At 38.3% G+C, this 13539-nt stretch overlaps 1 protein-coding gene across 3 annotated transcripts in view; it reads left to right on the top strand.

The window, feature by feature from the left end:
• Positions 1-6: 6 nt before the first annotated feature.
• Positions 7-13539, top strand: part of LOC103613143 (TBC1 domain family member 7) — an 18737-nt gene continuing 5204 nt past the window's right edge. For all 3 annotated transcript variants that reach the window (XM_017730650.1, XM_017730651.1, XM_017730652.1), the window contains exons 1-6: positions 7-1505; positions 1958-2081; positions 2800-2880; positions 5691-5878; positions 7511-7648; positions 9269-9414. In XM_017730650.1, the coding sequence (XP_017586139.1) occupies positions 1970-2081; positions 2800-2880; positions 5691-5878; positions 7511-7648; positions 9269-9414 (665 nt within the window). In that variant the 5' untranslated portion in view covers positions 7-1505; positions 1958-1969. The remainder of the gene's footprint in view (positions 1506-1957; positions 2082-2799; positions 2881-5690; positions 5879-7510; positions 7649-9268; positions 9415-13539) is intronic.

The raw sequence follows: 13539 nt of genomic DNA, 5'->3' as shown, positions 1-13539 counted from the left end.
CGGCCGGGTGGGGGGGGCCCTCCGGCAGGGCCTGCGAGGGAAGGGTGCTCGGTCAGCGGCAGAGTGCTGTGGCTCCGCACCCCGGGCCTGTGCGGCGCTGCTGCTGCTGCTTCACCTGGCGTGACACTTAATGATACCATGGAAGCCTCTATTGAGGCCGAAAATGCATTAATTGAAGACAGAACGAGTTAATTGCACTCTTCTGTACAGCACACTTCCAAGGAGCTGGCTAAGGACTTGTTTCCCCCCTTTCTTTTTCCAGTTTGTTGAAGATAGATTTAAAGATTGGCACAATGGTCGTTTGTCTAGCATGAAAATACAAATCCTAAATTGTGAGGGAGTATATAAACTATCTTCCTCCTTTTACCAATGAGTAAATAAAATGTACTGCTGTTATAGTGCTAGTTTAAAATTATTAAAATAGTATTCCTGACTAATAGGTCATGCTGTTACTTTTCAAATTATGTTTAATATTCCCATTCTGTGTCTCCTGACAGCTTTCCACAAGTGGTATGGGCTAGACGTGGGTTCTTTTAAAATTATTTTTCTAAACAACCTTTAATAAATTCAGCTTTTCAAAATTTGAAAATGTAAATGAGAATCTGGAAATTTTCAAAAGTAGCTGAGTGTCTATCGCATCTTAAGTCTGCTTTTAGACATGGCTGCAATGTAAACAGTGAGTGCTGTGATCACTGGACCCTTAAATGCACCATACTTGACCATCACAGTCATTTTCATAAGGATAGTGCAGGGCTGGAATGTGTTGCAAGTAATACTTATTTCTTTTTTCTCTGGTTTTGAAGTAATTTGGCCTATCTCAGAAAGCACTAATTCAGTTGTTTGCTGGTTTGTGTTTTGCTGTCTTGTCTTGGCCCTGATCCTACAAAGCACTAAAAGCAGACATAATTTGGAACACAAATAGGCCTGCTAGGTTGTCCTGGTTTGAGACAAATTCGGAATAAAGTCCGAATTTGAATGTCCTCTGGTAGAAAGCAGGTTACAGTCATCCCTCCCCCACCAGGTTCGGGAAGAAATTCCTCGGAGGAAAGTGAAAAAGGGAAAAAACCGATTTATTTAACAAACACACGGGGAAAAAAAAAATCTCCAAGTTTTGCTGCTGTCAATGGACATAAAAGTTAAGATTTTTCTTTGTCCTTTGAGTTAGGAAACAGAACTATCTCATGTTTGCAAGCCTGCAGAGAAGAGAGAATTGATAGTTAGAGGGTTGAACTGAATTGAAATGTCATTTACAGTTGTTAGGACACACAGAGCACTCACTGGAATTTACCTTTGTTTCCACTATGGGGATGAGACATTTACTTGGTTTTAGCGCTGGAATAACAAGCTCAAGGCTGTGGCTGTTACAGCAGCTGGTAACAACATGAACATTTAATTCTTACCTGCAACTTAAGAAGAAACCTACATACCCAGCCTTATTCTTCCTGGTCACCCCTGTGCCACTGAGGCCAGCACTGGCTTGTTCTTGCTTCTGATTACCTTGGCTGGTGAGTATGAAACTTAATAATTTTACTTACCTGGGTAACAGTTCTACCTGAGTAGGGTTTTTGTAGTCAAAATTTTGCCAGACTCGTAACTGTAGTTTTTATATTGGTTTTGAAGTACACAGTGTGGTGTAAAGTGTTAAGTGTTTCTCCAGCAATTTTAAAAAAAACTTCTTGAAAATTAGCATAATTTGCTATGTGGATAATTTTTTAAAATCCCTGTGTTTTGTTTGTAAAGTTGGTATCTTCAGACCTTGTTTAGATTAAATTACGTTTGTCATTGTTTATGTTAGTATGTGACAAAAAAAATCCTGGAAGATTTTAATATTCTGTAGGGTTTATTAATACTCTAGAAACTTAGACAGTAAGCTTCTATCAGTGTGCAAAATTACTTGACCTTAAAGCAATAGCAATGTATTCTTGTAAGTCTTCAGAGGAATTAATTGTTTTTCCAGAAGGGATCAGTCATGGCTGACGACTCTCAGAGAAACTTCCGCTCAGTATATTATGAAAAAGTGGGGTTTCGTGGAGTTGAAGAAAAGAAGTCGCTGGAAATTCTGTTAAAAGATGACCGTTTGGGCGAGTTGATTTCACTGTTTCCTCTATTTCTTGGGAGTTGGGGAGGGAGTAATAGAAAATGTTTTCCTGCTCTGCTTAATACTCATTTGAGTTTTGCATCTTTATGTAGTAATCTCTCAGTTAGTGCTAGCAGACGTTTCATTTTCAAAGATCTGGAAATCTGATTTTTAATATTACTATGGATTTGTCAGCTTGATTGTTTCTTTTTTCCCCTTCTCTCGTTCTCTGTGCCCAAGAAACTAAAAGCTTTTTAGGGAAAGCAATTTTAATCTGAGAATGCATCGTCTCATGCTGTCAATTCCATCTAACTTCAAAGCAATGAAGATGTTGTTGCTGTTGGTCCCTGAGGAGTGCCACATCTCTTAACAGAACAGAAAGATAAATGTTGTCCCTTTAAAAAAGGCCTTAATTGTTTTGACAGTGACACAGTTTAGAAAATGCCTGTAAAAATGGCACAGTTTCCTCCTGATGAAACCTGGAGTAGTTTTACTGTAAGTCAGGCCAACGTATGTATTTGTCAAAATTGTCGCACTTAGAGAGCACGGTCTATTCTTGGTTTGAAGCAGTGAAAGTATTTGTTGATAGTAAATGATGGAAGTGGGGATTTCAATCTGCAGCTAAAGTTTGTCATACTTAGCTGGATCAGAGATGCAGACCTATTTATAATTAATCATATCTAAATTTGTCCTGATTTTTTTTCCTTTTTATTTCTTTACAGATGTTGAGAAGCTTTGTACATTTAGTCAGAGGTTTCCTCTTCCATCCATGTATCGTGTACTGGTGTGGAAAGTGCTTCTAGGTATGAAGTATAACATGGAAGGTGCACTTTTTTCTCTTTGGTTTGGGGTTTTTTTTTGTCTTTAAAGGAGTAATGACATGGATTATTCCATACTACCTTGCCTACTGATAGATATTTAGCCTACTTTTGTATCCACCTCAGATATACAATGGCAATTATAAAACAAGTTTTTGAGAACTTTGCTGAAATGTGCCTAGGAGAGTGTGTTTCTGTATTTAACTTTGTAACATTATCCAAGTAAATGTATGAAATGGATTTGAAATGTGGATTATAAGAAGTCATCGATACCTGATAAGATAGTCAGTTGTGTTCCTGAAATAACAGACAGTTAAGTTGAAGTAAAGTTGTGATTAATTTTAAACTGCATGAAGCATGGAGTGCATGTTTATTCTAAAGAGAAGCTCATGTTCTGCAGAATCTTGGTTTCTTATGGTTTTGCTTCTGGCTTTGAATTGTATTTGCCATTGCAGAAGATACAAGGCCGAAGACAATTTAATGGTATCCCCAGAAACTGTAAAAACCATAAATAGATTGTATTTTCCTAGAAGTGCACTAGTCAGGTGACTAATTAAAAAGTACAAATGACTTTGCACTAGCTGGTTAAGTGCATTGGTTGACTAGATGCAACGTCATGTCCACTTGGAGACAGGAGGGGTTTAAAAAAAATATTAATTTTTTAATTCATTATTTTCCCCCTCCAATTTTCTAAAATTTGAAAGCTGTGGCTTCATGTTCCTGATTATTTGGATTTGTAAGCCTTTTTTTCGGCAAAGGTAGTAAATCAATAGTGCACAGAAGGGGCAAGATCTATTTACAACCCTTGAAGTTCTTGGCGTTGAACTGAGTAGTCCTACTTGATAAAAGCCTCTGCCATTAAAAAGATTATTGTACCCTGGGCACTAGTGAAGTAGTCAGCATCCTTTGAAATATTAGTAGTGGGAAATATAGCATAGGAGTTTTGGGCAAGTGACTCAGTACAGAATCCTTCAGCCAAAATTATAATAGCAAAATACAGTCTCTTCGCAAATTTTTGGCTCACTGCAGAGCCAGAACTTGGGCTGTTTTAGATAAAGGATCTGTGAATCATATGATAACACAAAACACCTTCTGAGTCAACTGCATGGAAACTTATACTGGTTCTTAAAAGTATTTTGTATTTTAAACCCAGAGTGATTCATTTCACAGCATGAAGTTGTCTCAGGGGATCTTTAGGTTGGATATCAGAAAAAGGTCTTTCACCCAGAGCGTGGCTGGGCACTGGAACAGGCTCCTCAGGGAAGTGGCCACAGCACCAAGCCTGACAGAGTTCAAGAAGTGTTTGGACAATGCTCTCAGGCACATGGTGTGATTTTTTGGAGTGGTCCTGTGCAGGGCCAGGAGAGGGACTCAGTGTTCCTTGTGGGTCCTTTCCAACTTGGGATATTCTATGATTTCAAGTATTTGTACTGTCATTCTCTGACATGCCTTGGGTGAACAGAGGTACAGGGGGGCTTTTCTTATGCTGTATTTTGGTGTTAACAGTTGTTAGAAAAGCTGGTATTGAGAAGGACAGTGCAAAATATCTCTTTCCTAAATGATTGGAACCACAGCCCAGTCCATGTCTGGTGAGAGGTGTTGCATGTTAATAATTTAAGAAGAGGAAGTCTGTCCTGTCAACAAAACTGTCCCAGACATGTACCAAGGCTTGCTGATGTCCCAGGTGACATGGTGTGTCAGCAATGCCTCTGTTACCTTCCTGTTCAAGGATGACTCATGATGGTTTCCAGGCACCCTTCTGTTGTTTCAGCTTCTTTTTGCCTGCCTAAGGTTGTCCTCTGTGTTTGAGGAGAGCAGCTGGCAGTGTGTACATACAGTTATGATGTTGACTCTCTTTTGGCGTATTGTGGAAGATGTCTTGCTTTGTCCCAGCTTTTGAAATGCAGACAAGTTTGCAGCTGGAAAAGAAAAGATAATTTTTTGTCTGATGTGCTTGTTCCTAAACTCAGCCATTTTGTGGTTTAACACTTGGCAGGAATATTTTTTTCTTTGAAGGAGAGGTAAAAGCAGCAGGCAGCTTGTTTCAGAGCTGACTTTTGAAGAATACTTTGTTCTCATGGGTTTCTATGCTGGGAAGAATTCTGCTCCACTAATGATAGGGAAATGACATTTTTTTGCCTAGGTGTATGTAAGTTTTTATTTCTGTTGCAGGCTGTGACAGTTTTGTCATGAACATCAGTGCATGGCAAGATTGAGTCTTGAGTAAGGGGGAGGATTGAGTGAAATGTTGAGTATCTCTTGTGGAGATGCTGTGTGATTTTCTTTGCCTTTCTGCGTAGATACTTCTATTTATTTTAGATTTTTTTTTCTCCCAGGAAACGAGAAAAGATATTAGTGTTGTGCTAAGAAAATAACAGATGTTACTTTGCAAATGACTATGTGGCATTCTTAAGTTTTAATCTTTAGCTGATTCAACTGATTGATACTGGTTTTTGAATGTCATTTTAGGGAGGATTAATCTGTGATACAGTTGAGTAAAGACTTTTCTGGCAGTAAAGTAATACTGGAGTCTACAGTGTCTTTGTATTAGTTAATTGCATGTATATATTCTCTGTCATCTCAGACAATGTAGAATTTGAGAAAATGAACAGCTAATGTATATAAAAATCATTCTGCACTGACTTTGTTTTCAAAATAAATGGAAGCTGGGCACAAATATACAACTAGTACAGTACTGAAAACTAGATAGGTATAAAAAGTAACAAGTAAGAATTCTCCTTACATTGTTTATATTTTTCTTTTAATTATTTTCTTTATTTTATTTTTGTTTTTAGGAATTATTCCTCCTCACCATGAGTCTCATGCTTTGGTGATGAAGTACCGGAAGGAGCAGTACTGGGATATTCACCATGCTCTTCGTGTCATTCGATTTATTAATGATTCTACCCCACAGGTTGATGTTTTTCTCCGCATACATCAACTGGAATCAGGAAAATTGCCTCGAAACATAGCTTTTCCACTGGTCAGTTGTCATTTTAACAGTCTTTTAAATACAGTACTTTATTGAACTTGAAACTATAAACCAGTGAGAAACTGAACTGCATGTCACCCCACAAATGCTTGTAAATAAATCAAGTAAGGTGAATGGAAAACAGAGAAGTACTAGTATAAAATAAGGAATTTTAGTCAAAGTGCTTTTTCTCTTTTTCTTCCCCTAAGTACTTACGTAAGATTTCATGCCTTAAAATCTCTTGTGCATTTTGCCTGCTAGGTTTTAAGCCTTTTGTACTCCAGGGCACTTCAGTTTCTTTATAGCACTGAAATAAAAATTACATAATCTCATTGGAGCTCATAGGTTCTTACGTGTCGTGGAACAAGGATAATTCAGAGCCTGTGCAAGCAGTGATTTAAAGCAAGTGGCATAAAATATTTAAATTACTTGTTTTTAAATCTAGACGTTAGTGTACTGTCGTCCTTTTTATCTTGGTCTGAACTGACCTGGGCTTCTGTCAGGTAATGCACTACCCTGCAGTTCAGAGTGTACACCCATGTGGTTAAACAAGGCTGTGTTGTGATGGTAAGTTGGAAGTGTGATGATAAAAACAATGTGTGGTTCTTTTCGTGTAAGCCTCCATGAAATAGGAGATGGTTAAAGGAGCCACAGAGCTTTCTAAGTGGATTTCTTCCTCTAGTTAATGTTAATTTATCCATATTCACTCTAGCCCAGCTTAATTTGTAATTTTTCATCTGTAATCACAAATTTTGACATAAGTACTTAAAGAAAAGTTCAAAATTAAAAAAAAAAGTTAAAGTTAATATGGAAAATACAGTAATATTTTGAAATGGAGGATTACATGCAGCGTTCTCTTGTCAGAGGAGGGAATGTTTTCATACCTTTACCGTTTCCTAGGAAGGTGGCCATCCTACCCTGCAAATTTCCAGCAGAGAATTTTCCTTGGTCTTGGCATGTGGTACAGTGGACTGAAGATTCCGCCCTTCTAGAGCAGTATTGCCTTCTGAGCAAGTATTTTGTCAGTGCATCTCAGAGCTGCTCTCAGGGCTGTGGTGAGGTTTCACAGCGATGGTGTTTAGCAGAGCCACAGTCATTAGCCTTGTAACTCAGGTTTGTTTTGCTGCTGCAGAAAGCATTTGCTCTCTTTTCAGTGCAGTCACTGTCCCCTTAAACTTAGGAGAGGTTACTCTTGATAGTAATGCAGGTGTTTTATTGTAGAGGCAGAGGGAGATAAAGACATGTCAGAATGATGTAAATATTTTGAAATGTTTGGGTAACAAACAGAAGTCTACCGAGTGTTTTGTGCATCTGAATGCAGAGAGTTCAAGTAGGGGTATGTGTATATTGCAGCAGTCTGTGTGAGAGACATATCCCAGTAGTATTTAAGACTCTCCATATACTGAAGTGTGTTTTGGTTTTAAAAGCAAGACAAGTCTTACTTGCTCTGTTTCAATAGATACCTGCCATCATCATGCAGCTGCTGCCCAATGTCTTGTTTAGGAGTGTCAGAACAGCACTTCGTGTACATTGATTCCTGTTTTTTTTTTCCCTGAATAGCAGAGAAAAGGAATATATGAATACTTTAAATTAGAATAGTCCAATACTTCTGTGTAGTTCACTTTTTTTGGCTTTGTTTTTCAGGAACCTGAAGATGAAGTGTTTCTTGCTATTGCTAAAGCAATGGAGGAAATGGTGGAGGATCCTATAGAATGCTATTGGCTTGTCAGTTGCTTTGTGAATCAGCTGAACAGCAAGCACAAAGATTCATTACAACAACTGGTATGGAAAAAACACCTTTGTTTTTTAACTTTTGCGAGGAGAGGCAATCATAGAAAGCATTAATACAGGGAGACAATTGGAACACCAGAGGTGACACCGTTGGATTCTGTTCCACCAGCTGTTTTGAGAATAAGGGAGGAGTGCTTTTTGCACGCAGGATTGTGCTGTCCTGTCTAATGTAACATTAGAAATTGTTTTTGTTTGCTACATGGTAATCCTCAATTACCTTTTTTTAGGTTGTCTAATGGTTACATTGTATCTAGTTGAATTATATGTCTCACAAATTGGTCACTTAAGAATTTTCTTTAAAGAATTAAAAATGCCAAAAGTTAAGAACATCTTGATGTACATCTGCTACTTTTTAGGCTGCATCTCTGGCACCCATATGCTGCTCATTGGATGATAGACAAAGCACAGTTGTTTGACTTTATAAATGGAGCAGGGTACCATATCTTTAGAGAAACAGTATATTGCAAATTAGGTTATAATAAAAAGTGGAGTAGTTTCCTTTTAGCACTGATCATTTAAACACCATCATAGAATATTCATTTTGAATTTCTGTCTTACTGATTTATAAAATTAAAGTTTGATTGTAATGCGTACTTACCAAAATTATGAAAGCTCTTGTAATTCATCAAATAGCCTTAAGAGATAAGGAGCTTTTAGTTAACAATATCCTCTGAGGTAAAAGTATCTAGTACATGTGCACCAGCAATTGCTGAATAGAAATTTGTTGTGGAAAATTATGCCTGCCCTTGTTAATTCTTTTTGAACTAAGAAACAGTTTTTAAACCTACCTCCTGTTTCTGTGAGTGGTACATTCAACTATAGCAGTTCAAAAGGAGCATTTGTAAAGAAGGTGTGTGTTCGTACTATGTGAAGAGTGCCAAGCGTCTCCCTTCCTAGGTTGTTTTGTTGGTTTTTTTTATAATACAAACAATGTACCAAGACTCAGGTGAGAATATGGGCAAAGGAAATGTTTCCTGCCTTTGACAGCTGAAGTCCTTAGCAGTTTGCCTAACTATGACAGAAAGCATAAAGGTACTCAAGAATTTATAATAATGTGTATTGTGTTACATTAAAATTTAAACAAGATGAGAAAATTATCTACTTGTTTATGCTTTAAATACTTCTGGTTTTTAAACAATCAGTGTCCAGCTTTTAATGGGTTGCACAGGGATTTGCTCTCAAAATGGATTTTTTGGGTTTTGCTGCATTGTGTGTAGAATTTTTTTGATGTGTGCTAAGGCGATTAGGTTTGAGGTGCATGAAACTCAATTTTACTTGTGAAGGTAGCAGTAATTAGTGTGTGTTTAATCTCTGCATTGCCTTACGCTCTGAAACACCTCCCTGCAGTAGGGAATACTGCATATCTTGGAAGTTCTGCTAGTGGTCAGCAATTTAAGGAAGCTGAGGTTGTTTCTTTGGTTAAGTACATAATTAGTTAATTGCAAAAGCCAGTAACACCCGTATTTAGGAGCACTTAAAACGATGAAGGTACATTATTTTAATGTTGTTTTATGCCAGTTGAATTTTTAAGGCAGTGCTTGTCTTACAGTGTGCATTAACTATGAAGGTATTCTGATGTGAGTTATCTAAAATTTTCTAATTCTTTTTCAGCCAAAAATTCTGGAGCAGTATTTGAACATTGAAGATAACAGACTACTGATGCATCTGAAAGCATGTGCTGCAATGAGCAAACTCCCGTACGATCTTTGGTTTAAAAAGTGTTTTGCAGGATGTTTACCTGAGTCCAGTTTACAGAGGCAAGTTCTTTTTCTTTTCTTTCTGTTTGTAACTGCATAGTAATTTCAGCTTTTTGTCATCACTAGCAGGAAAAGAGCTTTCCATACTTTATCTGTAAGATTATGGTGTTAACTTTCTTGCTAACTTGGAAATTATAAAATTGGATTTAATTCCCCTTGTTACTGATGCAAGATAATCAATCTCTGTGTGATCATTTCACCCACTGAAAATAAAAAGAATGGAGCTGAGTATACCAGCTCATTCTGTTAGACACTTAGTGCCTCCTAGGATGTAGAACTCCAAACCCTCTGTCAGTGTTACATAGCTGAATAGTAGTCAGTTTTTGGGCTTTTTAACAAAAATCTGTGCTTAGGGAGTGATTGTAATGCTGTGTTAGTGTTAGATGAAAAAGATTTTGGGAATGTGTACAGGTTTTGGCTGGGATAGAGTTAAATTTCTTCAGAGCAGCTGGTATAGGGCTGTGTTTTGGAACACAGGGATATTCTAGTTGCTGCAGAGCAGCGCTTACACAGCATCATTCTGCTCCTCACCAGCAAGGAGGCTGGGGTTGCACAAAGAGGACTGGCTGGGAGGGGACACAGCCTGGACAGCTGACTCCAGCTGACCCTAGGGATATCCCATTTCATGTGGAGTCATGCTCAGCAATTAAGCTGGGGAAGAGGTTGGCAGGTGGGAGCACTTGCTTGGGGACTTGCTGGCCATCAGTTGGGGTGGTGGGCAACTGTTCTCAGTTGCATCGCTTGTCTCAGGTTTTATTTTCCTCTCTTTGTTATGTTTTCCTTCTCTTCCTTACAATTCTTTGAAATTATTACTTCATTTTAATTATGAAACTTTTTTTTCTTCACCCACAAATTTGTTTCTTATGTCTACCCTTCCAATTCTTCCCCCATCCCACTGGGGGGTATATTAAATGGGTGGCTGTCTGCTGCTCATTTGCTGGCTGGGGTTAAACCATGACAGAATGTTTATTTTAAAAATACTAGGGCAACTTTAATATTACAAAATTAATGAAATAGTGGATTATTATCAGGATTCTACAGTTAGAAATAGGATGTTGAGCTTTTTAGAAGGGAAAAATCCTTGTGCATGACACTTCACTGAAGGGCTTTTGAAATGAAGCTTGTGTGATTTCTCTAATTCTGCTGCCTGAGAACTCTTGGAAAGCAGGAAATTCAGGCTCAATGTAGAGAAACATCTTTTTGCATTAATAAGAGTTGCTGATAGCTGAACAGGATGTGGCACAAAGAAAACAATGGTGTAATTTTCAGCTGTCTGAAAACTTTGAGAACCAACAATGTTCAAGGGAAGTTTTACTTTGAGGGAATCACAGGATTTCAGTGGCTAAAATAGGAACCTAGCATGGAAACAGTGCTTTGTAAATTGCTTTGTAGAAAATGCTTTTATGGTGGTAAAGTTGGTCATAATCTGAACAGTGGATGCAGTGTTTGTTTGTTTATCTGGGACTTCATGTTCCGTGGAGGAAAGTGGAAAATGGCTGCTTTTAAAAATGTTTTATTTACCCTTATAAGAGTAAGATGATTTTAGGGAACAAGCAGTAAGATTAGAAATCATTCTCTCTGCTCTTGTTGGACCATGGTCTTTGAGGTTCTGTAGGTTTTACTGTTGTCAAGGATTATGCTTGAGAGAAAAACCATTTTGTGAAGGATAGAGACCTTTAGGTGCACCACGATAATTGTTACATGGCAAGTTCTTCTCATCAAGCACCTATAAGGCTCCAAAATAGTCTTGTCTGTGTAGTGATTGTCTGTGATGGGGTGGTTGAAAGCTTTTAGTACTTCTGTGACTACATAAATTATGTAAGCATGCATAGTATAGGATGTTTGTTACAGTTTAGAGCTCGTGTGGTTCAGTGTTGCTACTGGATCTTATGGCTGTGGACAAGAGCTGAAAGAGGAATTTGTATCAGAGCAGATTTGCTCTTGGAAGATGAGGGGTTTTTTTAAAATTTCTGTTGAAAATTGAAAATTTTATTGGAGATGTGTCATCCTGATGGTGTAAAAGGAAAAATCTAGATGAAGAATTTTAATTTTGTATTTCATCTTGCCAGAATATTTGGTTTCAAATATCTACCATTTTGAATCAGTTTTATTTATATAAAATATTTTGTCTAACCAGTATACATCTTTAGCATTCCCATATACTATTTTACCTTACTGAAATAGAATATTTTGATTACTTGGAATTTTTTAATACTTTTTTTCCCCCTGGAAAAGGTCAAAATACTGGCTTTTTGTATCACTCTGAAGTAAAAACAAATTTCAGTGTTGGTACTTCTGACGGCAGAACAATCCCTTTTCCCAGCAGTTCTTGTGGGAACATGATGAAAGTGCACTTTTTCTTGGCAGTTTAGGTTTCTGAATTATTCAGTTGTAATCATAATGGCCTTATTCGCTGAGGAAATAACATACTTCATGGGTAGTATGTGACAGATGAACTTAATTAATGCTTGGAGATTTGGTTTGGATTAGGATCTAGGAGCCCCAGTGCTTATCTGAAATGCATCCAAATGTCAGTGTTGGAACTGCTGAGGTTTGAAGGTCTCCAGTTCTCCTGTGAATTTTGCTTACTTTCTTGTCAAGTGAGAGATTATCTGAACACAGTCTTTTATGATCTAACTTATGATTTAGCACTGTACTTCTTAGAGATGCTGCTTGCTTTCTATGAACTGTAGTCTTTTCTGCCAAGCAGCTTAATCTAAGTTTCATGGGTTTGGTTTTTTGTTTGTTTTCCTCTAAGGTGTACAAGACTTGTATGTGCTGTGCAGAAATTTACCTGATAATGGTGAGATGAAGTTGCACAATGCCAATACCTGACAGGCATTGTCACTCAGTATAAATACTATTCTATAGCACACTTCGAGTTAGACCATAGGTAAAAGTTATGCATCAGTTTAATTTAAACGGGCTTGGAAAATACATTCAGACAGGTTTCATGGGGAGACTTTTCCTTTGGGCTTATGCAGTGTCTAATACAATTGGCATATTCTGTGATGAGCTTCTTAACAAACTTTTAAGAAGTTGTCACATTGGTAGAAGAGAGGAGCAGACTGGCCATTTCAAAGACTCTGTATCCCACCTGGAATATAGACAGGGTGCTCCCTGGGAGATGAACGAGCCTGTAGCACAGGTTTGAGAGGCACAGAAAGGTGTACTTCTCTCTGAGACAGGGAGAGAACTGGATCACGCCTTTGTTTTCATACTCCTCATTGCCCTGTTTGCTTGATTCGTGCAGCAGCGTATCTGTTCATCTGTTTGGTAAGCCCATGAGTGGAAGGCTTTCCAGTGGTGCTGTGTGGGCCTTCAGCTGGAGATCCCTGCTCTTAAAGCTTGGGATCCTGTTTGTGGCTTCAGCTCTACAGGCAAAATGGCACTTTGGCTGCCGGTTTGATCTGCACTGTCACCCCACATGATCCAGCAGAAGCAGTGCAGCTCTGCAGTTTTAATTGTGAATGAGCCAGGCATTTTTTACGGCCTAATGATGCCAATCCCGTATCAGGCCCCTGACTACTGTTGTTTGTACTCTGCACTGAAGGCTTGGCATTAGCTGGGTGGTGTTAGGTTATTAGTCTCTGGCGACTTGCTAGTGGCAAAGTATTTGGTCATTCTCCTGAAATCTTATTACTTCAAACTGGCACTACCACATGTATTAATATAATTTTGTGGTTTTACATCTGTGATCTCCATGCCCTGCATAAATTACATTTAGTTGTCAAAATATAAGTGATTTCTTAATAGAAACAACAGAAATATGGAAAATGCCTTAATTTTACTGTGGAGCAGGAGGGCATAAGAATGTACATGTGGGTTGCTACTACATAGAGACTTAATTCTGTTTGCCTTTGTCTCACTGAGCTGCTTCTCAGGTCTGCAAATGGATGGGCACAAGATCATGATATGAGATCAGGGTGAGATTTCTGTGAGCCTCATCGTGTCCCTCCATGCCCAGTTACCTCTGGAAGGACACTTGAACTGCAGGCAGAGGAGAAAGCGTTGGTTCCTTTTAGGTATCTCTTGCCTGGATATGACTGGAGGACCAGAACCAGGAAATAAAGTTGAGTGTGTTTACCCTGCAGTGTAGGGTAAAACTGTGAAATCCACGGTAAT

This window comes from Corvus brachyrhynchos, unplaced genomic scaffold (assembly GCF_000691975.1).
Source record: "Corvus brachyrhynchos isolate BGI_N302 unplaced genomic scaffold, ASM69197v1 scaffold43, whole genome shotgun sequence".
Taxonomy (NCBI): Eukaryota; Metazoa; Chordata; class Aves; order Passeriformes; family Corvidae; genus Corvus; species Corvus brachyrhynchos.
The sequence above is the reverse complement of the archived record's forward strand: the minus strand, read 5'-3'. Positions and strand labels throughout refer to the sequence as shown.